General features: G+C 35.9%; 1 protein-coding gene across 1 annotated transcript in view; it reads right to left on the reverse strand.

Moving 5' to 3' along the window:
* Nucleotides 1-26,253, reverse strand: part of NCKAP5 (NCK associated protein 5) — a 953,343-nt gene that overhangs the window by 538,802 nt on the left and 388,288 nt on the right. The window contains exon 4 of the mRNA XM_036858046.1: nt 21,282-21,345. Coding sequence (XP_036713941.1) covers nt 21,282-21,345 — 64 coding nt within the window. The remainder of the gene's footprint in view (nt 1-21,281; nt 21,346-26,253) is intronic.

The following is a 26,253-nucleotide window of genomic DNA, read 5'->3' on the forward strand; positions in this document are numbered from 1 at the left end:
AATAGAAACAAAGAAAACAATAGCAAAGATCAATAAAACTAAAACTTAGTTCTTTGAGAAGATAAACAAAATTGATAAACCTTTAGCCAGACTCATCAAGAAAAAGAGGGAGAGGACTCAAATCAATAAAATTAGAAATGAAAAAGGAGGAGGCTTCCCTGGTGGCACAGTGGTTGAGAATCTGCCTGCCAATGCAGGGGACACGGGTTCGAGCCCTGGTCTGGGAAGATCCCACATGCTACAGAGCAACTGGGCCCGTGAGCCACAATTACTGAGCCTGCGCGTCTGGAGCCTGTGCTCCACAACAAGAGAGGCCACGATAGTGAGAGGCCCGTGCACCGCGATGAAGAGTGGCCCCCGCTTGCCACAACTAGAGAAAGCCCTTGCACAGAAACGAAGACCCAACACAGCCATAAATAAATAAAATTTAAAAATTAAATAAAAATAAAATAAAAGAACCATGTGCTCTGACATATCTCAAAATGGTTCCTTTAAAAAAAAAAAGAAATGAAAAAGGAGAAGTTACAACAGACACCGCAGAAATACAAAGCAACATAAGAGACTACTACAAGCAACTCCATGCCAATAGAATGGACAACCTGGAAGAAATGGACAAATTCTTAGAAAGGTATAACCTTCCAAGTCTGAATAACGAAGAAATAGAAAATATGAACAGATCAATCACAAGTAATGAAATTGAAACTGTGATTAAAAATCTTCCAACAAACAAAAGTTCAGGACCAGATGGCTTCACAGGTAAATTCTATCAAACATTTAGAATGGGAGAAAATATTTGCAAACGAATCAACGGACAAAGGATTAATCTCCAAAATATATAAACAGCTCATGCAGCTCAATATTAAAAAAAAACCCAATTAAAAAATGGGCAGAAGACCTAAATGGACATTTCTCCAAAGAAGACATACAGATGGCCAAGAAGCACATGAAAAGCTGCTCAAAATCACTAATTAGTAGAGAAATGCAAATCAAAACTACAATGAGTTATCACCTCACACCAGTTAGAATGGGCATCATCAGAAAATCTACAAACAACAAATGCTTGAGAGGGTGTGGAGAAAAGGGAACCCTCTTGCACTGTTGGTGGGAATGTAAATTGATACAGCCACTATGGAGAACAGTGTGGAGGTTCCTTAGGAAACTAAAAATAGAATTACCATATCACCCAGCAATCCCACTACTGGGCATATACCCAGAGAAAACCATAATTCAAAAAGACACATGCACCCCAATGTTCACTGCAGCACTATTTACAATAGCCAGGTCATGGAAGCAACCTAAATGCCCATCAACAGACGAATGGATAAAGAAGATGTGGTACATATATACAATGGAATATTACTCAGCTATAAAAAGGAACGAAATTGGGTCATTTGTAGAGATGTGGATGGATCTAAAGACTGTCATACAGAGTGAAGTAAGTCAAAGAGAAAAACAAATATCGTATATTAACGCATATATGTGGAACGTAGAAAAATGGTACACATGAACTGGTTTGCAGGGCAGAAACTGAGATACAGTTGCAGAGAACAAAGGAATGGACACCAATGGGGGAAAGTGGTGGGGGGGTGGTGGTGGGTGGTGGTGGGATGAATTGGGAGAGTAGGATTGACATGTATACACTAATATATATATAAAATAAATAACTAAAAAGAACCTGTATAAAAAACAAATAAAATAAAATTCAAAAATTTGATTAAAAAATTGAAGAAATGATTTGATGAAAGACACAAACTTACTGATTCAAGAAGCTCAGTGAACCTCAACGGGATAATTTCAAAGATATCTAGGCCCAGGCACATCATTATCACAGTGCAGGAAACTAAAGACAATACAAAGCAACCAGATACACAAACAAAACAACCAGAGAACAAAATTGAGGAACAACAAATCTAATGATGGCAAACTTCTTATCAGAAATCCTGGAAGCCTGAAGGAAGTGGAACATCATTTTGACAGTCCTGCAACAAAACAACTACCAACAAATATTTAGAAATAAAAATTTGAACAAGTTTCATTTCATTAGCATGAAACCCCGGAAAGTAGAGTCAGATTAACAATAAGATGTTCAAGAGCTCTACAGTGACAACTATAAAATACTGCTGAGAGATATTAACGAAGATGTAAATAAATGGAGATTTATATCACGTTTAAGGATTAAAAGCCTCAATACTGTTATGCTATCACTTCTACCCACATTTATCTAAAGATTCAATACTATTATAAAACAAATCACAGGAGGTATTTTGAGGACACTGATAAGCAGACTCTAATGTGGACGGGAAATTTAAAGGGACTTAGAATAATAAAAATACCCTGAAAATGGACAAAGCTGAAAGATCTACACTATTTTATTTTAAAGCTTACGACAAATTCACAATATTCAGATGATGCAATATTCGCAAAGGATAGAGAAATCTATCAGAAAGAACAGAAGTGAGTCCAAGTATAGACCTGTACGTATAGAGGCAAATGGTATCCAACAAAGGCAACAAAGCAATTCAATAAAAGAAGTAAAGTCATTTCAAAAAATGATAACAAAATATGTGGATATCTGTATTTTAAAAAATGAATCTTAACACCTAACTCACACCACTGACAAGGATTAAGTCCCAGTGCATCATGGATCTAAGCATAAAAAACAAAAGCTTCTAGAGGACAAGTCAAAATAATATTGTTGTCAACATAGGGTAGGCAAAGATTTTTAGAACACAGAAAGCACTAATTGTGAAAAACAATACAATTTCATCAATATTAAAATGTCTCTGCTTATCAAAAGACAACATTATTCAAAATGAAAAGGCAAACCAAGAATGGAAAAAATCTGCAACACATATTTTGACAAGAGACTTTTGTTAAAAATATATAATGCAACTCAATAGGAAAACTAGTTACTTCTCTCAAATAGACAAAAGAATTTAATAGCCATAAATGAACAATAGGTAGATGAAAAGTGCCCAACATCTTTCATCATCAAGGAAATGCAGATTAAATCACAATGAGTCTTTCACCTCTTTGGTTAAATTTATTCCTACGTATAATATTTTATTCTTTTTGATGTGATTTTAAACAGGATTGTTTTCTTGCTTTTTCTGTCTGATAGTTAATTGTGTATAGAAAAGCAACAGATTTCTGTATATTAATTTTGTATCCTACAACTTTACTGAATTCATTTATATGTTACAATAATTTTTTGGTGGAGACTTTAGGGTTTTCTACATATAGTATCATGTCATCTGCAAACAGTGACAATTTACTTCTTCCTTTGGGAAATCACTGTACACTACCGGTGGGAATGTAAACTGGTGCAGCCACTGTGGAAAACAGTATGGAGGTCCCTCAAAAAACTAAAAATAGAACTACCATATGATCCAGCCATCCCATTCCTGGGTATGTATCCAAAGAAAATGAAAACACTAATTAAAAAAGTTACATGCACCTCAATGTTTACAGCAGCATTATTTACAATAACCAAGATGTGGAAGCAACCTAAGGGTCCACTGATGGATGAATGGGTGAAGAAGATGTGGTATATATATACACAATGGAATATTACTCAGCCATAAAAAATAATGAAAGTCTGCCACTTGCAACAATGTGGATGAACCTAGAGAGTATTATGCTAACTGAAGTAAATCAGGCAAAGAAAAATTCTGTATGTCACTTATATGTGGAATCTAAAAACAAACAAACAAATGTAATAACAAGACAGAAACAGACAGATATAGAGAACAAACTAGTGATTACTAGCGGGGAGAGGGGATGAGGGAAGGGCAAGATAGGGTATGGGATTAAGAGATACAAACTACTATGTATAAAATAAATAAGCAACAAGGATATATTATACAACACAGGGAAATACAGCCATTATTTCACTTTATTTTTTAACTAATTAATTAATTAATTTTTATTTTTTGGCTGTGTCAGGTCTTAGTTGTGGCATGCAGGCTCTTCGTTGCAGCATGAGGACTCCTCTCTAGTTGCAGCACGCGGGTTTCTCTCTAGTTGTGGCGTGCGGGTTTTTCTTTGTCTAGTTGTGTTGTGCGGGCTCCAGAGCGCTGGGTTCTGTAGTTAGCGGCACGCGGGCTCTCTAGTTGAGGCGCCCGGGCTTAGTTGCCCCACAGCATGTGGGATCTTAGTTCCCTGACAAGGCATCGAACCCACGTCCCCTGCATTGGAAGGCGGATTCTTTACCACTGGACCACCAGGGAAGTCCCACAGCTATTATTTTATAGTAACTTTAAATGGAGTATAATCCATAAAATATTGATTCACTATGTTGTACACCTGACACTAATATAATATTGTAAATCAACTATACTTCAATAAAAAAAAAAAGATACCATCACATATCCATTACAAGGGCTAAAATTAAAACACTAACAGTTCTAAATATTGGCAAGGATGTAAGTCGACCAAAGTTCTCATATATCACTGCGTGGAAATGTAAAGTAGAACAGCTACTTTGGAAAACACAATGGCCACTTCTTATAAAGTTAAACATACATTTATCATAAGGTCCAACAATTCCACTCCTATGTATTTATTGAAGAAAAATAAAAGCATATGCCCATAATAATGACTTGCACATGAATGTTCATAGTAGCTTAATTCATAATAGCTAAAAACTAGAAACCACCCAAAAGTTTACAACAGGAGGATAAAGTATGTGTATTCACACAATGAACTACTACTCAGCAATGTAAAGTAATGAACTATTAATACATACAAAGACATAAATGAATCTCAAAAACATACTCTGAATTTAGACGTGAAAGAGTATGTACTTCAGATTCATTCATATGAAGTCCATAACCAGCAAAATGAATCTGACCAGTTCAATGCAATCCCTATTAAAATCTCAGCTGGCCGTTTTTTTTTTTTTTTACAAAAAGTTAACAAATTGACCCTAAAATTCATATCAAAATGCAGAAGTCCTAGAATAGTCAAAGCAATCTTGAAAAAGAAGAATGAGGTTAGAAGATACACAATTCCCAATTTCAAAACTTACTGCACAGTAGCTTGCGTTACTTGATTACTCCAGTAATCCAGACAGCACTGTACTGGCAGAAGGACAGACATATAGATCAATGGAATAGAACTGAAAGTCCATGCTAATGGGTATAGGGTTTCTTTCGGGGATGACACCTGAAACTAACACAACATGGTAAATCAACTATACTTACTCCAATAAAACTTTTTTAAAAAGTCAGGCAGGGATGATGCTTGCACAACTCTTTGAATCTACTAAAAACACTGAATTGTCCACTTTAAAAGGGTGAATGTTATGGTATGTGAATTATATGTCAATAAAGCTGTTATTAAAAACACCAAAAAGAAAAAAGAACCGAAAGTCCAAAATGAACCTCCACATTCATGTCAAATGATTTTCAACAGGGGTGCAAAACAATTCAATGGCGGAATGAATGATCTTTTCAACAAATGGTGATATGACAATTGGATAGCCACGTGCAAAAGAATTAAGTTGGACCCCCTTCTCAAACAACACATACCAACAAAAAAAACTCAAAATGGATCACAGACCTAAATGTAAGAGCTAGAACTAGCTCTTAGAAGAAAATCTTCATGGCTTTGGGTTAGGCAAAACCTTCTTAGATATGACACCAAAAGTGACAAAAGAAAAAAATAGAGTTCTTCAAAATCAAAACCTTTGTGTTTTAAAGGGCACTGTGCACGAAGAAAGTGAAAGAACCTAACAGAATGGGAGAAAGCATTTGCAAATCATGTATCTAATAATGGACTGACAGGTCCACAAGAAGAATTGTACAAGAATTTCACAGCTGCCTTAATTGTAATAGACCAAATTGAAACAATCCATATATCTGTCAAAAGGAAACTGGATAAACAAATTGTGATATATTTATATAGTGAAACACCGTTCGCTTATTAAAAAAAAACCCCAGAACACAAGGAAAACCTACTGAAACACACAATACATGAAGAATCTCAAAAACATTATGCTGAAGGAAAGAAGCCAGACACAAAAGAATATATACTGTATGATAGCATATATATAAAATTCAGGAACATGCAACTAATACACGAAATACCTGAGGTGTATCAATGGTTGTTTCTCCAAGAGTCGGGGTGGGGGGTGACTGAGAAGGGTTAAGAAGGAATTTTCTGTGATAATAAAAATATTCTATATTTTCAGTATTCCTATTTGGAGTGTTGGTTTCACAGGGGAATACATCTTTGTAAACTCATCAAATTGGACAATTATGACATGTGTTTCACTGTATGTAAATTTCACTTCAAATTTTCTAAGTACAAGAAGGGGAAGGGCCTTGCTTCATGGTGTCTGACGCCTCCCTGTCCCCTTTTCTTTTCTTTTTCTAAAATTTTTTTTAAAAATTTATTTTATTTTTATTTATTTTTGGGTGCATTGGGTCTTTGTTGCTATGCATGGGTTTCCTCTAGTTGCGGCGAGCGGGGGCTACTCTTCATTGCGGTGCGCGGGCCTCTCATTGCGGTGGCTTCTTTTGTTGCGGAGCACGGGCTCTAGGCGCGCGGGCTTCAGTAGTTGTGGCACGTGGGCTCTAGGGCTCAGGCTCAGTAGTTGTGGCGCACGGTCTTAGCTGCTCCGCGGCATGTGGGATCTTCCAGGACCAGGGCTCGAACCCGTGTCCCCTGCATTGGCGGACGGATTCACTGCGCAACCAGGGAAGGCCCCTGTCCCCTTTTCAAACACAAAACACAGAGGCAAAGAAGGCCATTCCAGCCACGTGAAGGACTATGGAACTCTTTGTGCCTAAGTAATTAAGGAGTCTTCTAAAACTCCCACCTTATTTGAAACTGGAACAAATTCTGAATAGTTCCCAAGTTTCCTGGTAGAATAGTGTCTCTCATCTCTAGTATCTGACTTGCAATAAAAGGAAGGTGTAGATTTTAACCTAAATCTTCTGTGGACTAGACCTGAGGTTAGCAAGAGGTGAACTGGTGATTAAGAATACTCTCTTAAGGAACACTATTTCTACTTGAAAGAATACTAGGAAAATCTTAGAGGCTCTAGACTGATCCAACTTTTAAAACATAGCTATGTAATCTACAACATTATTCTGAAGATTTCTCTGGCAATTCCTAGAATTTTATGTCTTTCTATCATGTCTGTTGCAATAAAAAAAAAGGGTGCTTAATTTACTACCTCAGTTTATGTAAACTTTTGCTCAACAGAAGTAAAGGCTTTTTAGCTATCTATTCTCCATTTTTCCCTTCACAGTTTATGGCCCTGGTGTCATGTGGACACATGACTTAACTATGCCCTGATCATAAAAACAACTTATATTTTCTAATAGTTTCCTCTGAGAAATCTAATATTTTCTTCTAATTTCTCCTATCTTCTCTTCTGATGGTAGTACAGATTTGATTTATTTTTTATTTTTGTAATTTTTTAACTTTACTGAGGAACAACTGATATCTACTTAAACTGTACAGTGATGATTTGATATATATATTTACATTTGATACATTATACAAGATCAAGATAATGAACACATCCGTCACCTCACATAGTTAACTTTATTTTTTTTACTGAAGTATAGTTGCTGTACAATATTATATAAGTTACAGGTGTACAATATACTGACTCACATTGTTAAAGGTTATACCTTATTTGTAGTTATTATAAAATGTTGGCTATATTCCCTGTGTTGTACAACATATCCCTGTAGCTTATTTTATACTTAATAGTTTATATCTCTTACACCCTTACCCTTATATTTATTTTTTAATTTCAAATTTTCATTTACATTTACTTAATATTGTTAATAAAATATTTTAAAAATTCAGAAAATATTTCAGAAATACAAGATGTCACTTAACTTTATCCAGATTTTTAAAACATTTTATGATATTTGCTTCATTAAAAAATTAAATGAGTGGATATAATTTAAGACCTTCCCCCTCCGCAGAAGTATTCATTATGCTCAACTCGGTGTGTGCTGTTCCTATACATATTAGATTTCTTCTACTTGTATATCAATAATCAATGCAGTGTTTTTGAGATTTGTCCAGGTTGATACATGCAGATATAGTTCATTTTAATTGCTTCATATTATTTTACCGTTTGAAGAAATCAGTTGCCTCATCTAATCTCCTCCTGCGGGACTTTGAGACGGTTTTGACTTTTTCATCATCAGAAACAGTGCTAAAGTGCATATCTTTACATGAGTTCCTTTGCCTATATGTTAGGAGTTTCTCTAGGTTCAAAGCACTGAAGTAGAATTCCTAGATCGCAGGCTGTGTTGCACATTCTTCTTTCTAGGTAACACGAAATGGGCTTCCTAAATGTTTGCATCAGTTATACTACTACCAACTATACAGAAGAGTTCCAGTTTCCACATATGCTTGCCTATGGGCATTTTCAGACTTCTAAAATTGTTTCAAAATAGATAGGCATGAGATGCTATCCCAGTGATGTTTTCATCTATATTCTGCATTTTTCTGAACAAGAAAAATTTAAATGTTTATGGTCATGGTACTTTCCTATTGGTTTGCCTTGCAAATCTCTTATACCAGCCAGGAGCTCACTCTTTCACTTTGCTAATGATCTCTTTTTCTTTTATTTTTTTTGAACAAAGGTTTTTATTCCTAATGTACTAAGATTTATCAATCTTTCTCTTTATTCCTTGTACATTTTATCTTCCTTCATTTTTTTCCCTTTATTTTTTAAACTAAAATCCTCCCCTATTTCAATATTATAAGGAGATTTCCTTATATTAACTTCTAAAAATCTTAAAACATTGCTTTCAGTTTTTGATTCGTTCAAAATTTACTTCTGTGCATTATACCTGGTAGCAATGAAATTGTGTAATTTACTCTATAAATTGTCACAGTGGCCTTTTTAAATTGTCCATTCTTTCTTCACTGAATTGTAATTCTACTTCCATTATAGATTCCTATTTACATGTGGCCTACTCAAGGCTCTCCATTCTGTTCTCCTGGTTTATTTGGATATCTCTGCCCAACACCACACAGATTTAATTGCTTTAGCTTTATGATAAATCTTCATGTGTGATAGGATACAACACTCCTGTTATCTTTCCTTAAAATCATATCATCTATACTTAATCCTACATTTTGGGGACTTCCCTGGTGACGCAGTGGTTAAGAATCTGCCTGCCATCGCAGGGGACACAGGTTCGAGCCCTGGTCCGGAAGATCCCACATGCCGTGGAGCAACTAAGCCCGTATGCCACAACTACTGAGCCTGAGCTCTAGAGCCCGTGAGCCACAAATACTGAGCCTGTGCACCACAACTACTGAAGCCCCCACGCCTAGAGCCCGTGCTCCGCAACAAGAGAAGCCACCGCAACGAGGAGTAGCCCCCGCTCGCTGCAAGTAGAGAAAGCCCGTGCACAGCAACAAAGACCCAACACAGCCAAAACTAAGTAAATTAAAAAAATAAATTTATTAAAAAACCCCTACATTTTAAATATTAATATTAGATTAGCTTTTTGTATTCTGTGAAAACCCCTTTGGGATTCTGATTAGAATTACGTGGAATATATAAATCACTTTGGGGTAAGTGGATACCTTTATGGTACTGAGTCTTCCCTTCCAAGAATATATGGCCCATCTCTCCACTAATTTATCTCTCCTCTTTTATACTCTTTAACAATTACTCCATCAATATCTTATGTATTCCTTTTTAGATTTATTCTTAGATGCCTTTTTAAAAAACTATTTTAAGTACTGTCTTTTAAAACGACTCTAAGAGTTGATGATGGATATGCAGGATTTCTATTAACTTTTGTATATTCATCTTATACCCAGCAATCTTCTAAAAGTTTGTCTGAAGTTTCTATTTAGACAATCATTATTTGCATATAATACAAACTGCTTTTTCCCCAACCCTTACATCACTTACTTATCGTACGCTAGTTAGGACCAGAAGTATAAAAATAAATAGCAGCAGTGACAGGCGGCATCCTGGTCTGGTTATGGATTTTAAAATGAACGCTTCTACCATTTCACCATTAAGCACAATTTTTACTAAAGATCTTCCATGGACACCTTTTATCAACTTAAGAAAACATCCTTTTGTTCTTGGCTGACTACATTTTTTTTTAAATTATTGTGAATTGGTATTGAATTTTATCAAACGTTTTACTCTGTATCTGTTGAGGTTTTGTTCTCTGTGTTTAATCTGTAACTGCCGTCAATTATTTTAATCGAGTTTCTTTTTTTTTTTTAATATTTATTTATTTATTTGGCTGCGCCGGGTCTTAGTTTCAGCACACAGGATCTTCGTTGCTGTGTGTGGGATCTTTAGCTGTGGCACGTGGGATCTTAGTTGCGGCATGTGGCATCTAGTTCCCTGACTAGGGATTGAACCTAGGCCCCCTGCATTGGGAACACGGAGTCTAAACCACTGGACCACCAGGGAAGCTCCCTCGACTTTCTAATGTCAAGCAATCATTGCATTCCTGGAATAAATTCCACTTTAAATAAGCCTCATAAAAGTGAGTTCGCACCTAGCAACCAGATCTTGGTTTCAAATACCCTTGTCCATTAAACCAGTGCTCCTTAGAGAAATGGCTGATTCTAAGACTGAGGGAGGGAAATATACAAGATGAGCCTGAAGTATCTTGTAAAACCAGAAAGTAAGAAAGTGCTAAGAAAAAAGAGAAAAGAAAAGAAAGGAAAAAAAAAAAAGAAAGAAAAGAACAGGCAAGGCAAGGAAAGGAAAACAAACAAAAACAATGATGATAGTGTGTGAGAGGGACAAGATTGCCAACTAAAAGGGCTCCTAACGGCCAAAGCCGAACAAATAGAGCAACAAAATTACATAGTTTATGTTGGTTTATAACCCGAAGTATAAAAGTAAATATCAATGCATTCATAGTAATATAAACGATTGAATAAATAAACAGGAAAGAACAAACAAATCTTCCACGTGGAAGAATTCAAAATAATTTACATAGATACTGCACGCTCAGGAGGAAGAACACTACTGCACACTCCTTAAGCGTGGGCCGTGCAGAGCGACTTCCTTCCAAAGAGGACGGTATGGAAGGGGTGGTGGGAGAGACACTTCACAGTGGAAACCTGACAAATACTACCTCAGCCACGTGATCAAGGTTCACCTAAATAATGATGAGTTATAGTGATAATACATACGCAACCTTGATACGATGTGATAAAAACGGCACTTTAACTTGTGGTCTCCCTCCCCCAAATCTATCCCAGTCTAATCATGAGAAAAACAGCAGACAAATCTCACTGAGACAAATGTCCCAAAATAGCTAACCAGGACTCCTCAAAACTGTCAAGGTCAGCAAAAACAAGGGAAGTCTCAGAATCTGCCACAACCAAGAAGAGCGTAAGGAGACAAGATGAGAAAATGTAATGGTTATCCTGGATAGGATCCTGACACAGAGCAAGGACATGAGGTGAAACGATGGAAATGGGAACAATGAATGGACTTTAGTTAATAATAATGTATCGATATTGGTTCCTTAGTTGTGACAAATGCACCATAAAACAATAAGATGTTAATAATTGGGAAACTGGGTATGAGGCATACAGGAAATCTCTCTACTGTCCGTGCAATTGTTTGGTAAACGTATAACTTTTCTCAAATGAAAAGTTTAGCTTTTACTTTTTAAACAGTGAGTTGGGGATACTTCTTTCATCTTCTTTCAGCACCAATTTGTATAAAATATTATCTCCTTCACTACAGGTTTGGTTGAACTCCTCTGTAAAATCATCAGAGCCTGGCAGCTTTCCGGGCAAGGAGGGGGTTAAAACACTTTTTATCGTGAAACATTTTAAACATTTGTAAAAGTAGAAAAATATATAATATACAGTCAACTTCAACAGTTATCAAATATAGCCAATTTTGATTCATCTACACCTCCAGCTATTCTCCTCTTTCAGTATTATTGGAAGTAAACCCAGACATCACAGTACTTCACTGGCAAATATTTCTCTGTATATCTCTAAACAGTAAGAACTCTTCTGAAACATATGACCATAATATCAAGTTTATATCTATATATTGACAATAATTCTTAATGTCAAATACCCAGTTAGTGGTCACAAGTCTAATTGTCTTATAATTTTTACGCGTATGTGGATAAATTAGTGTTGCTGAAAACTCTGCACTATTTTTTCATTTTGTATTTCATTGGTTTCTGTTTTTTATTTCATTATTTCTTTCCTCTTCTCTCTTTATGTTTATTATTCTTTATTGCTGCTTGAGTTAAATGACTGATTAATTTAAAATCTTTTCTTTTCCTATTATATACTTTTAAAGGTGTATATCTCACCATAAGTTCTGATTTAATTACACTGCCTAAGTTTGTGTAAATGGAGTGTTTTCATTTTCATTCAGCTTAAATATTTTTAATTTCTCTTATAATTTATTTGCTTAAAAGTGAATAATATATATATATATATATATATATATATATATATATATCAGAATCACTTTGCTGTACACCTAAAACTAACACAATATTGTAAATCAACTGTACTTCAAAAAATTTTTTAAGCGAATAACAAAATATTCTATTAAAAATTTCAAAGTTATTCTGTTTTGAGGGGTTATTACTGATTTCTGGTATTACTGACTGTGAACAGAGATCATGAAAAGTATGACATTGATGTATTTGTGCAATAAGTATTTTATAGTATAAATTTTATGAAAGCAATGACTTCATTTTATTTTCTCTTGGATAAGCTGAACAGATAAATGAACAAAAATAATACGCAGGGCCTATTTCCAAAATTTAGCACATATACAGAAACATGTCCTGAAGTTTGGCACCTACCGTTCTAAACTCTTAGAAAGACATGTCTACTTGGCTTTTTAATTTATGAAGTTGGCTGTTGTGAACAAGAGAAAAACACCCCTGGTTCTATTTCCAGAGATACATTATGGATATATTTCAGCTAACGATAAACACTGTGAATGGTGTGTTGTCCAAGATGCTTCTCTTCTTTGGATGATACTTTAAACTCAACTGCCACGACCGCTGCTAACATCAATATATTAACACAAGGAGACAAGTCCAAGCTCCTCATGAGACTATAACCAAGTTTTTCCAAAATCGGTTGATTTACATACACTAATAACAAATGATCAGAAAGAGAAATTAAGAAAACAATCCAATTACATCAAAAATAATAAAATACCTAAGAACGAGTTTAACCAAATGTAACTCTAAGACAATGATGACAGAAATTGAAGAATAAACAAATAAATGGAAAGACATTCTGTGCTCATGGCTTGGAAGAGTTAATATTGTTAAAATGTACATACTACCCAAAGCAATCTACACATTCAATGCAATTTCCATCAAAATCCCAATGGTATTTTTCACAGAAATAGAACAAGCAATCCTAAAATATGTATGAAACCACAAAAAAAATGTGAATAGCCAAAGCAATATTGAGAAAGAAGAACAAAGCTGGACACATCATGCTTCCTGATTTCAAACCGTATTACAAAACTATAATAATCAAAAAAAGTATGGTGTTGGCATAAAAACAGACACATAGATCAACTGAACAGAATAGAGAGCCTAGAAATATAGCCACACATATATGGTCACTTAATCTATGACAAAGGAGGCAAGAATATACAATGAGGAAAAAAACAGTCTCTTTAATAAATGGTGTTGGGAAAACTGGACAGTCACAAGCAAAAGAATGAAATTGGACCACTATCGTACACCATACACAAAAATTAACTCAAAATGGATTAAAGACTTGAACATAAGACCTGAAACCATAAAACTCACAGAAGAAAACACAGGCAGTAAGTTCCTTGAGATCAATCTTGGTGATGATTTTTTTGGATTTGACACCGAAAGCAAAGGCAACAAAAGGAAAAATAAATAAAGGGGACTACATAAAACTAAACAGCTTCTGCACAGCAAAGGAAACCATCAACAAAATTAAAAGGTAACCTACTAAATGGGAGAAAATATTTGTAATCATATATATGTTAAGGAGTTAACATGCAAAATATGTAAAGAACTCATATAAGTCAGCAGCAAAACAAACAAACAAACAATCCAATTCAGAAATAGGCAGAAAATCTGAATACAGGCATAGCTTGTTTTTTTGTGCTTACTTTACTGTGTTTCATATTTGTGTTTTTTACAAGTTGAAGGTCTGTGGCAATCCTGTGTTGTCAGATTATGGTTAACATTTTTTAGCAGTAATGTATTTTTTAAATTAAGGTATATATATATTTTTTAATACATAATGCTATTGCACACTTAACAGACTACAGTGCAGTATAAACATAACTTTTATACGCACTGGGAAACCAAACAATTCATGTGACTCACTTTATTGTGACATTCGCTTTTTTGCAATGGTCTGGAACCAAACCTACAATATCTCCAAGGGACGCCTGTAGACCTTTTCCCGAAGAAGACATACAGATGGGCAACGGGTACATGAAAAGGTACTTAATGTAACTAATCACTCGGCAAATGCAAATCAAAATCACAATATGATATCATCTCATACCTGTTAGAATGACTATTAACAAAAAGACAAGAAATAAGTGTTGGCTAGGATGTGGAGAAAAGGGAACCCTTGTGTACTATCAATGGGAATGTAAATTGGTAAAGACTCTATGGAAAACGATACGGAGGTTTCTTAAAAAATTAAAAACAGAACTACCATATGATCCAGCAATTCCACTTCTGGGTATTTATCCAAAGGAAGTAAAATCACTATCTTGAAAAGATATATGTACCTCCATGTTCGTTTCCACATTATTTACAATAGGTAAGACACGGAAATAATCTAAGTGTCCATTGATGAATGAATGGATAAAGGAAATCTAGTATACAGTATATACAACGGAATATTATTCAGCCATTAAAAAGAAGGAAATGCTGCCATTGCAACAATGGATGGACTTGAGGGCATTATGCTAAGTGAAATAAGTGAGACTGAGAAAGACAAATACCACATGATCTCACTTAGATGTGGAATCTTAAAAAAAAAAAAAAAGACAAACTCATAGATACAAAGACAGAGCAGGGAGAGGGAGGGGTGGGCAAAGTGGGTAAAGGGGGTCAAACGGTACAATTTCCAGTTATAAAGTAAGTCCTGAGGATGTAGTATATTGCATGGGTGACTATAGTTAATAATCTGTATTTTATATTTGAAAGTTGCTAAGAGAGTAGTAGATCTTAAAATTTCTCATCACAAGAAAAACAGTTTGTAAGTGTGTGGCAAAGGATATCAGCTAGACCTACTGGGGTGATCATTTCGCAAAATACAGGTAGCCCCCGCTTTTTAAAAGTTTGCTTTGCACGACTTCACTTTTATGAAAGACCTACATTTGTACTTTTTTTTCACTAACCAAAAGAATCCAAAGCTTATTTTTACTATTACAAAAAAAGGTAATTGTGTCTCGCTTTAACCCCATTTCAGCTACCAAAGGTTTCATAGGAATGTTCTCCTTTCAGATAGCAGGGGAAACCTGTATACATATATTGAACCATTATGTTGTATACCTCAAATTAATATAATGATATATGTCAATTTCATCTCAAAAAGAAAAAAAAATGAAACAGAAAAATAGGTTGTTAGTTCACCCTGTAATCCTAATCCCCCTTCTTTGACTACTAGCAGTTAGAAAATCAGTTGTATCACCCACTGCACTGCTGTGAAACAAAACTAAACACCTGTCCCCAAGAAATCTAGCAGTAGGAATTGACATGTTTAGGTACTACAGCTTCAGGCCCCCTTACTTCTGGGTTTCCAAACTCTGAATCTCCCTTCTTGGCTGCCCTCTTGTCTACCAGAAGCCAGACAATACAGCTGTCCACACAGCTGTGCAGCAATGCCAAGAGGAAGGGCACACTGGGCAAAATCCTGAAAACTCACCAAGGCAGTATCACCTGGGTTGTTTGCAGTGTTCCTATTTCTACATGCGTCTCTTAAATTAAAAGAAATTATCTCTTCTTGTTTAAATAACAGTTATTAACACTGGTGACTTTTGCTTTCTACAAATGACTAAGAGGGAAAATAAACTCACATGCTGCACAGGGCAGGGAACCAACAAGTTAAAAATAAGACTAGGACTAAAGCTCTCAAACACTATGCAGATATTTGAAGAAGAGAACCCTGCAGTTAAACAGAGACCCACTAGAAACTGTGGGTCCACAGGCATGAAGTTTGTTTAATGTGTTTTTGTATCAGTGAATCCAGCTAACTCCAGATATCACCACAGCTGGCTGTTCATACTGTGGCACTGAATGAATAAGATCTGGCGAGGGGGCTTCCCTGGTGGCGCAGTGGTTGAGAATCTGCCTGCTAATGCAGGGGACACGGGTTCGAGCCCTGGTCTGGGAAGATCCCACATGCCGCAGAGCAACTGGGCCCGTGAGCCACAATTACTGAGCCTGTGCGTCTGGAGCCTGTGTTCCGCAACAAGAGAGAGGCCACGATAGTGAGAGGCCCGCGCACCGTGATGAAGAGTGGCCCCCGCTTGCCGCAACTAGAGGAAGCCCTCGCACAGAAACAAAGACCCAACACAGCCAAAAATAAATAAATAAATAAATAAATAAATAATAATTTAAAAAAAAAAAAAAAAAAAAGATCTGGCGAGGGATTCTGCTGACCTAAGTTTGCCCCATCCTCCAGCAAGGATGTCACAGAGGGTCCAAGGATTCTGATCTCCCTACTTCCTCCAACTCTTCTCTGCTTTTTCTCAAATTCCTGATACAACTGTCAAATATCCTAATCTTTGACAGTTATTCCTTGGATGTTCTTGTGCAAAAAAACAAGAGGATATGGTTTTGAATTTAGCTGATGGTACAGTATGGTAACACCCAGCCAGTGTCTGAATATCCAGATGTAGGAAAAAAGGGAATCCTGCAACAGGTTAAATGGGGATACTATGCTTCCTTAGTGTCTTGAGATGAGTAATCAAAAATGGATATTTTTCTTTTTCCCAAACAGAATGGGATGACAAGGAACCACACAGTGTTGTTAACTTTGCATAACTAAACCAAACATTTAAAAAATGATGTTTGGTAGAATATTAGTGTTCTTGAGATACTAATAAAAAACAAAGACAAACTCACAGTGGTAGAAGTGACATTCTTTAAAAAAATTTTGATACAAATGTAAAAAAAAAAAATATTAAGCCATTTTTCATGTCATTTTGAAATAGTCTCTGAGATACTCCTGTGTCATAAATACATATAAAAATACTTTTTTTAAAAAAATCCAAATACATATTTTTAACTCATGAACCCTGATTGCTATTCAAATAAATAAAATTATCTTTTTAAGTTTGGATAAAAAAGAATAATCAGAAAGAATTCAGCCTATAAAATATTAAATAGACAAATTTCTAGTAATTAAAACAATTTAGGCTATTGTAAGAATAGACTAAATAAGGTTAATAGAAAAGAATAAGCCATCCAGTAATTGAGGCGGCTTGATAGGGATTGAATTTGGAAGATGGTAAATGCGACAGTAAAGGTTAGATACTAGTTAATTTCCCAACACCATTTATTGAACAGTTAATTTGGGCAAACACTCATTTTGATCCCTACCTCACACCAATGTAATTCCACCTAGAATATGCAAAGATTTACATATAGAAAAATAAAAACTATATGTATTCTACAAGATACTGGGAATGAATATACTCTTGGGGTAGAAGGGGCCTTTTTTACATATAACAAAGTTTAAGATGACATCAAAGTCTTACGGACAGAAAAGATCTTGCAGTAAATTGAGCCAGTGATAGAGAACACAAGCTGAAATACAATCTCCCAGAATAAAGAGAAACATGATCTCACAGCAGTTTGTGAAAAATAATGAAAGGTAAGTATGAAAACAATGGCAACAGTTATTTCGTGGAAGAACAAATAAAGAACAAAGAAACAAATAGGAAACGTATAATATACTCAAAGATCGCTCTCCCAAGTAAAGACCTGAGTTAACAGAACAAAAGCACAGGCAGAATTGTTAAAAACCCATAAAGGAATGTGTCCAAGGTCATATAGCTAACTAATGATGGAGCTGGACTTTGAATCCAGACTTGCCTCATTCCCAAATCCATATTCTTTCTTATTCCCACATGTGTCAATCACCCAGCAAAAAGAAATCTTTCTACATGCAATGCAGTACCCTGAACTGAACCCTAAATCAGAAAGGGGACATTATTGCAAAAACTGCTGAAATTCCAAAAAAATCTGGAACTTAGTTAATAGTTTTGGGCCAATGTTAATTTCTCAGTTTCTATAATTACACCATAGTTACGTAAGTATTAACACTAGAAAACTGGTTAAAGAGTATGCAGGTGTGCGACTTCATGGAAGTCTAAAATTGTTCCAAAATAAACAGTGTGTTAAAAAAAAATAAAAGGAATCTCTCAAAAATGATGCCTTGGGTACTACCTTAAAAACTTATAAGTAGAAAGATTTATTGCATAGTCAAATTTTTAAAAGGCCATGTTTTGCATTAAAGACTTTGATTATAACAGGTTCACTGATGATTGTTAAAATAATTATCTGCTTCAATTATATAGCATTTTGAAAATACTTATGTAACTTTTTCCATACATACCATTTTTCCTTTCATGTGGATAAAACATAGCATACTGTAAATATTATTCTTTAAAAGCATAAGGTGGTCTGGTTGTGATGAACTGCTTTCCATTTCTGCTAAAAACGTAAGAAAAGTTCTGGGCTCATAACAGCAAGAATTAAATTTAGAGGCTTAATAGAACTGCCTGATTTTAGGAGCTGTCAGATACTGAAAGAATCAGGCCTTCAGAAATAAATGAATCCTAGGAGCAAAAAAGCTGAAGCATATAATTAAGTTGAAAATTCGGGGTGGGGAATGACTAGGTAAGGAAAGAGGGGAAAAAATACCGAGAAAGAGGGAGAAAAAAGCAAAATAAAGGACATAAATAAAAATCAGGGCTTAGTTGTCTCTAAAGAATTGAGATGTGATCAATTATGGAATTGGGGGAAACAGTCGTATGAATAGTAGTAAATCAGACGGCATCAGGGCACTCACTCAAAGCCTTCCAATGGATCCTGTCACTCAGAGCATGAGCCAGAGATCTCTGGGGACCTTGATGACATACCCCTCTGCCCCCATCACTTCTGTGAATTATCTTCTACTGTTCATCCTCTCCCTCATGCCCTCCAGCCATCCTGTTTCTCCATGCTGTTCCTCAGGCAATCCAGGCCTTTGAACTTGCTCACCTCCCCGCCAGGAATGCTAACCCCTGCTGGAACTATCATCATGGTTCACTCTTTCTCCTCCTCAACGTCCCTCTAATACTAACTTTTCAGTGATTTACTACTAAGAACACTCATATTGATCCCCTACCATCCCACTTTCCCCTACCCTGATCTTATTTTCTCATAGCTGCCTCCACCATCTGACGGTAATTCCATCAAACACCTGTCTCCCCAATGACTAGAATGTAAGCTCTCAGATGTTTGCGTGTTTTTTCCACTGATGCTTCCCCAATGCCTAGAATAGTGCTGGGTAGGGTTAGGGTTAGGTGCTCCATAACTTACTTGTTAAATCAGTCAATACATAAATGTGTTTTTTCATTAACATTATTTAAAGATGAGTAACAAAACACTGGTAACTTTTCCAAAGCTGGTTTTTGAGCAACCAGAGTCACTTTTTGTTTGCCGGTGTTTTCTGGGTATTTTCTACACTGAACAATAACTTCTCTAATGTTTTTAAAGGGGGTTTCGTTTCATGAAAAACTCGACAGTTATCTGTCTGAGATGATTTCAACTCAGGCTCATTCAATGTCAGAATCAGAAAGATACATTCTTTAGGGGCCTGTTCTTATGAACTTAAATAACATTTAGTTATTACCAGAAAAATCTTCCCATTATAAAAACTTTACATGAACAAACGCTCATTCGCAGGGCTGCAAATCATACAATCCCAACTTCCTCATTTTAAGGATGAATAAACAGACCTAGAAAAGCTGTCACTTCTTCACCTTCACTTTGAACATAGCTGATGAAGTGTTGAACAGGAGCTAGCTAGCCTGAACAAAGATGGAAACATTACAGAATGGCCTAGCTCAGAAACATTTTGCAATGCAGTAGAAGTCCAGATTGAACATTTTCAGTTCACCATTTAACTAAACCTTCATTTTCTTCAACTTATTCCCATGTCATTGCTCAAAGATGCTTGCTAGCAGCTTCATCGTATTGTTGGAACAGTCAAGATTCTCTTTGCCTTAAGATCACTAGCAGAGCAAACAACATGATCACCAAGTATTTTGGCATGCTCAAGGGCCACGGAACCTTCCAGAATCCACTCAACATTCAACCTCTTGTTCCAGCCCTCTGCCTTCCCTCTTGAGAGAAGTTCAAGGCCAGCTTATTTTACAAATTTCTTACACTTTTCAGCAGATGAATTGTCAATTAACTCTCATGAAATCAAATGGAAGCAGCTTTCAGGGTCTGAAAATATGTGGCTTCTCTTTTCAAAAAAGCATTCGCTGAAAAGTTGCACGCGTGCCATTGTTTTGTTATACGTGGGGAAAAAATCTGATGTCATATTTTTTTCTCAGAGATAGCAGCAGCAGTTAACCCACACAAGTCCATTCCCCAGGTCCCCCGACAGCCATCTCTGATACTAGAGGGGCACACAGGCAGATACTTTGGCAAAGAAAGTCTACAAAATGAAGTTGCTACATACAGGCCAGAACAACCATATTGATTTTCAGTACAATTCAAAACACAAGGAAACAGCAGTTTCCTAAATGGCACACACTGAAATGGACAGGGAGATTACACCACAAAGAGTGGAGAGAAGGAAGACGATAAAAGACAATTACATTAGCAAACAGCTGAGTGTTCTTTTAGGCTGTTTATTTTTCAGGTTCGAAGAACTGAGAGGCTTGAATTAAGTTACACTGTCCTTATCTGAAAAATCTGAGATCTCTCCTTTACGGACATTGTGCTCACAGCTGGAAGCCTGGGCATCCAGTAGACCTTCAGGAAATAAAGCCGTACAACCCTTTGAACATTGGAACATCCTCCTTAAAGCTCAAAGAGTTCTTTTTCCCAATTAATATTGCCCGCTCTCTCAGCAAATGGCAGATCTGTTTAAACTGCATTATAAACATATTATTTACCAATACAGCATTCAGTTTGCTACAAGCAAATATTTTCCTTTGAAATCCTTAACGAGACAAAAATGCCTTTCAAGTCAGAGACTTCAGAAGGGAGGTTGGGAATCAGGACAGACCAGCTGGGACTTACCATGGCCCCCTCACTTCTTCTTTGGGCAACTTCTCTCTGCAGTCGGGCCACAGCCAACTTCTCCCTGCAGAAGCAAAAGCACATGATTAGTTGACCATCCTTCTCAAGGCAGAGGTACACTGGCCTGGCTTCAAAACATTCTTCTAAGGTCTCCAGAGGAATCCCTTCCTTGGTTTAGCTCACTTCCTCCACTAAACTTTCTATAAATATTTAAAGTGATTGGTCATGAGTGCATTGTTTTCACTGCGTGTCATGAAAGAGATCTTTTGCCTTGTATTTATAATAGCCAAATGAATGCTCAATGCCAACTCAAAGCTTCCCTTTAAGTTCATTAACATATATCATTTGTAAATAAATTTTCCACAGCTAAAATATTTCAGTTGTTCTTTCTGTATCAATTTGCTCATAAATAGTTTCATTATTCTTATTTATTTTGTTGCCCTGTGCTGATACTGAATTTAATAAAGCAAACAAAATGTAACTCTGTACCATTCTCGAAATAAAAATAGAAAATCCTTTGCAGGCTTGCTACATAACAGGCATGGGGCTGAGCATTTTACCTCTCTCATATGAGCCTGAAAACAACCCTATAATAGGTTTTATTATCCCCATTTCATAGATGTGGAAACTGAGGCTAAGAGAGGCTAAATAACATATGGAGCCCCCAGCTGGTAAGTAGTAATATTACAATCAAACTTTAGGTTCTCCTTAGTTCAAAACCTAAATAAAAATTCTGCATGTCATTTTTCATGGTCTAGGAAATATGAAAATATGGAATTGAAAGTCAGATTATTTAAGTATTCTTCAGTTCACAACAGGGTTCATTTTGTGTCCTTTATAATTGCAATTCTGATTTCACTTACAAAAAAATCTAATATTCACCAAAATTTTAAGACTACTTTTGTAAAGTGACAGATATCTTCATTTTGGCCAGCTTTTCAATTATTGTTAAAATAGTTGAGACGAAGTAGGGATAAGTGAACTCTTCCAGTAATTCTCAAATCTTAGTTCTAGCAAGAATTTTCCCTGAAATCCTCTACTGCTACCGAGGTGTGAAGCTATTTCATCCCTCAGCCCTCCCTCTACACAGGATTCAGCTACATGTAAACAGAGAGGAAGCAACCTGAATCCCAGAGAAGGGAGAGGATTTCTCCCCTTCTAACTGCTTGTGTCTTTGAAATGCCCAAGACTATCAAGAAGGCATGTATTGGGTTGGCCAAGAAGTTCGTTTGGGTTTTTCAGTAAGATGCTACACAAAACCCGAACGAACTTTTCGGCCAGCCCAATATTTTAGTTTGGTTAAAGTGGAGTAGCTTTTTAGTAGAAATAGTTCTCTCTCTGAATAAACACCTAAAGACACAGACTAGAAGGAGGAAAATTAGAATCAGGAGACTTTTGGGGGATACAAGTTTTGGGAGCCTAGAGCAGGACCTGTGCTTATACCCTATGAGAGGGGCAAAAAGGTAAGAAGGAAGAAGCCAGAGAGAGATGGGGTCACGTGCCTCTTTTTGAGGTAAGCAAGGCACAGAGCCTACACGTGTTCTCTGACACAAGTCCCGATGAGCAGATGAAAAGACAGAGGGAAGAGAAGAATGCGACAGACTTCTGGCTTAATATGAAAATTAAACACATGGTAAACACTCATGAGGACAAAAAAAATAGAGAAGAACACACTTTATATTCTATGACTCAGTAAGTCCACTCTGAAGTATAAACTCAACAGAAACTCATATATATGTTCATTGAAAGGCATGTACTAGAATGTTTATAGGAGGACTACTTGTAATAACCTTAAACTGAAAAGGCACACACCCATTAACAGTAGAATGGATAAACCTGAACATAGTTATACATTGAAATACCATAAACTACTGAGAAGGAATAATCAAGACCTCATCACAACAATACCGTTGAGTGAAATAAGCAAATGCAGAAGAGCATATATTTTATGATCTCATCTGTGAAAGTTCAAAGGCGGCATAACTCCTACCTAGTTTGATAAGGTGAGAAAAAGAAATTAAAGACACAAATAACAAAAAGAAAGAGGTAAAATTGTTCATATTTACAGATGACATAATTTTCTAACCAGAAAATCCTAAGGAATTTACAAAACAACAATACAACTAATAATTTAGCAAAGTCACAGGATAAAAGTCAATATACAAAAATCAATTATGTTTTTATGCATTAGTATCACACAATTGGAAAATTAAGTTTAAAGAATCTGTAATAACATAATATACTTAGGGAATAAATGTAATAAAAGACTTAAACTGCTACATAGGAACCACAAAACACTGCTTAGAACAATTAAAGGAGATTTTATACATACACATAAACACACACACACACACACACACACCACATTCATGGATTGAAAGGTTTACTATTACACTGTCAAAATTTTTACCAAAATAATCTATAAATTATTTCTCACTGGGATGTATAACTCCATGAAACTAAATAAAGAGAACCCAGAAGCTACTCTGGTACTAAGGATGATAATTAAGTTAATACAACAATACCTGAACTCATTGTTTTCTCTGTATACTGAATACGGAGACATTTACCTTCTAGTCTAAACTCTAATCCACATTGTCTTATATTTTCCTTGACTGTTTATTTAGTATATATTTTCCTCTAAACAAGCCCATAAGTTCCTCCTTCACCACAAGGGTGGCAGCCAAAATTGCTGATTGATGCATTTTTGCACGTGGTCAGTTGTGGTGTAGTTGGTGTAGTGTGGTGTAGCTGTGGTATAGCACTGTACCAGCTGCTGCCCTGAATGCTGAGGTCACATTTAGTCCATCTCTATAACACCTACTAAGGGCCATTTAGTAGAAACAAAATAAATGTTTGCAATTTGCTGAGTGAGGAATCAGACACAGAATCTAATACCAATTTGCCTAGCATGATAGAATTTCTAATAACTACCAATTTGCATTTATGAGTACACAACACACACACACGCATACACAGTGATTCCCACAGGGCACCTTCTGGTTCTAGTTGGCCACAAAAGCTTTTTACACACATTTTAAATTATGATAAGCACAGCTTCCATGGTCTACCAGGTAAATATCTGAGTAAGCGTCAACAAAGTAAATTCCTATATAAGAACATTGAATGAGGGGATAATAGTACAGCAGTTCTCATATATTTGGGCCACAGGACTGCTTTGCATTCTGAAAAGTTACTGATGACCCAAAAGAGCTCGTTTACATGGGTTATAGCTACTGATGTTGACCAAAAGACTTTCTGTTCAAGTAGGTTACGTTCATAGATTTTTACCATATATAAATGAAAACAGGTAGTTTTTAAAAATATTTACCTATAAATTCATTAAAAATTAATAAACCCATGGTAACATAAGTAAAACATTTTTATGAAAAATATTATATTCCAATACAAGAATAAATTTCATAAGAAGAGTGACACTGCTTTAAAATTTTGCAAATATATCTTTAACATCTGGCTTAACAGAAGATAGCTGGATTCTCATATCTGCTTCCGCATTCAACTTGTTGTGAGAGCACGTCATATAGCTTCTAGAAAACCCCACTACACACCCACGAAAGAATGTGAGTAAAAAAAGGCAAATACTAGCTTATGAAAATAGTTTTGACGTCGTGGATCTCTTAAAAGGGTCTTGGAAGCACCCAGCGTCCCAGGCCCACACTTTGAGAACTTCGCCCCAAAGATAGATACAGAACTAGAAATGGAAGAACGTTCTGGAAAATTTCCTGGAATCATCATTTCTGATCGCTGAATCTTCAGAGAAAGATTTAATATATATACCAATAGCCTACTAATTTTTTAGAAGAGCAGTTCAGCACAAAGAAGACATTTCTAGAAACAGAACAAGAGTCTCTTGTATCACTATTATCCTACTAAATGATAAAAATAATCCTAATACAGTGTAAAGGTTAGGAACATCATTATTTTATCCTTAAAATAGATTTCCTTTATCACACTATTAGGAAATATCACACGGTATAGGTGCTTGTCAAATCTTATTCAGTTCAATTTGAAAGAAAACTCCAATGGTTTTAGCCATTACATAGTTTTTAAGAAGGAAAATATTAATAAGTCATAAAATTTTGTAGTCTGCCCACACATTTTATTTTTTGGCCTTCAATAAAGTATGAATGAACCAACATAGAAAACCAACATCTCAGAAGTGGTAGCACATTAGCCATTTGATTTGGTGAAACAGAGAGTAAAATACGTAAAACCAGAAACATCAACTTTACTTTTGACCTACCGCCACGTGAGCAGAGACGTGCCCGACTTCAAACAGCCATGTGGAAATGTGTGACACAAACGTGGAGAATCTCAGAGTAGTCTGGGTCACGGGAAAGATAATCCCCAACCCTAACCCTGCTCTCTGGTCATCCTAATTTACAAATTGGAAAATCGCTTTAGTCGACTTTATGGGATCTACTCTCATTCAAAGCAGCCTGGTGGTGAAGGACAATTTGCATGACCAACAAATACAAATGCCTCTTTGGGTCCATGCTCTGTAATTGCTCTAAATCATTTATTCAGGAAATGCAACATATATAATGTCATGGAGCAAAGACTTCTAAGGGTTCCGAATAACAGCCCAGGGTTTTCTACAGGGTGGGTGGGCAAGACCAGTGCCAGTTAAGTTCCACTACAGGAAGGGTACCCCAATTTTACGTACTAGGAGCTATTTTATGTAGTAGGCCTCTGAAACATATTTCCTTTGAAAAGAGGGTTTCAAGGCTAAAACACACCAAAAAGGTTCTTTCTTGAGGTTCTATACTTTGTATCTCCCAAATCTTTCAAGTTTTTGGTATTCCATGTGTGTGCAGTTTATGCCAGCAGGAGTTTTTCTTAGTAGGGATTGTATTTTTTTGTGTATGAAAGAAGAATTGTCATTCTTTATTAAAATTAAGGAAGTAATGGAGTTGTTGAATGGGTGAAATTATCTATGATCAAATTCTTA

The sequence above is a fragment of the Balaenoptera musculus genome, chromosome 7, assembly GCF_009873245.2.
Source record: "Balaenoptera musculus isolate JJ_BM4_2016_0621 chromosome 7, mBalMus1.pri.v3, whole genome shotgun sequence".
Classification (NCBI taxonomy): domain Eukaryota; kingdom Metazoa; phylum Chordata; class Mammalia; order Artiodactyla; family Balaenopteridae; genus Balaenoptera; species Balaenoptera musculus.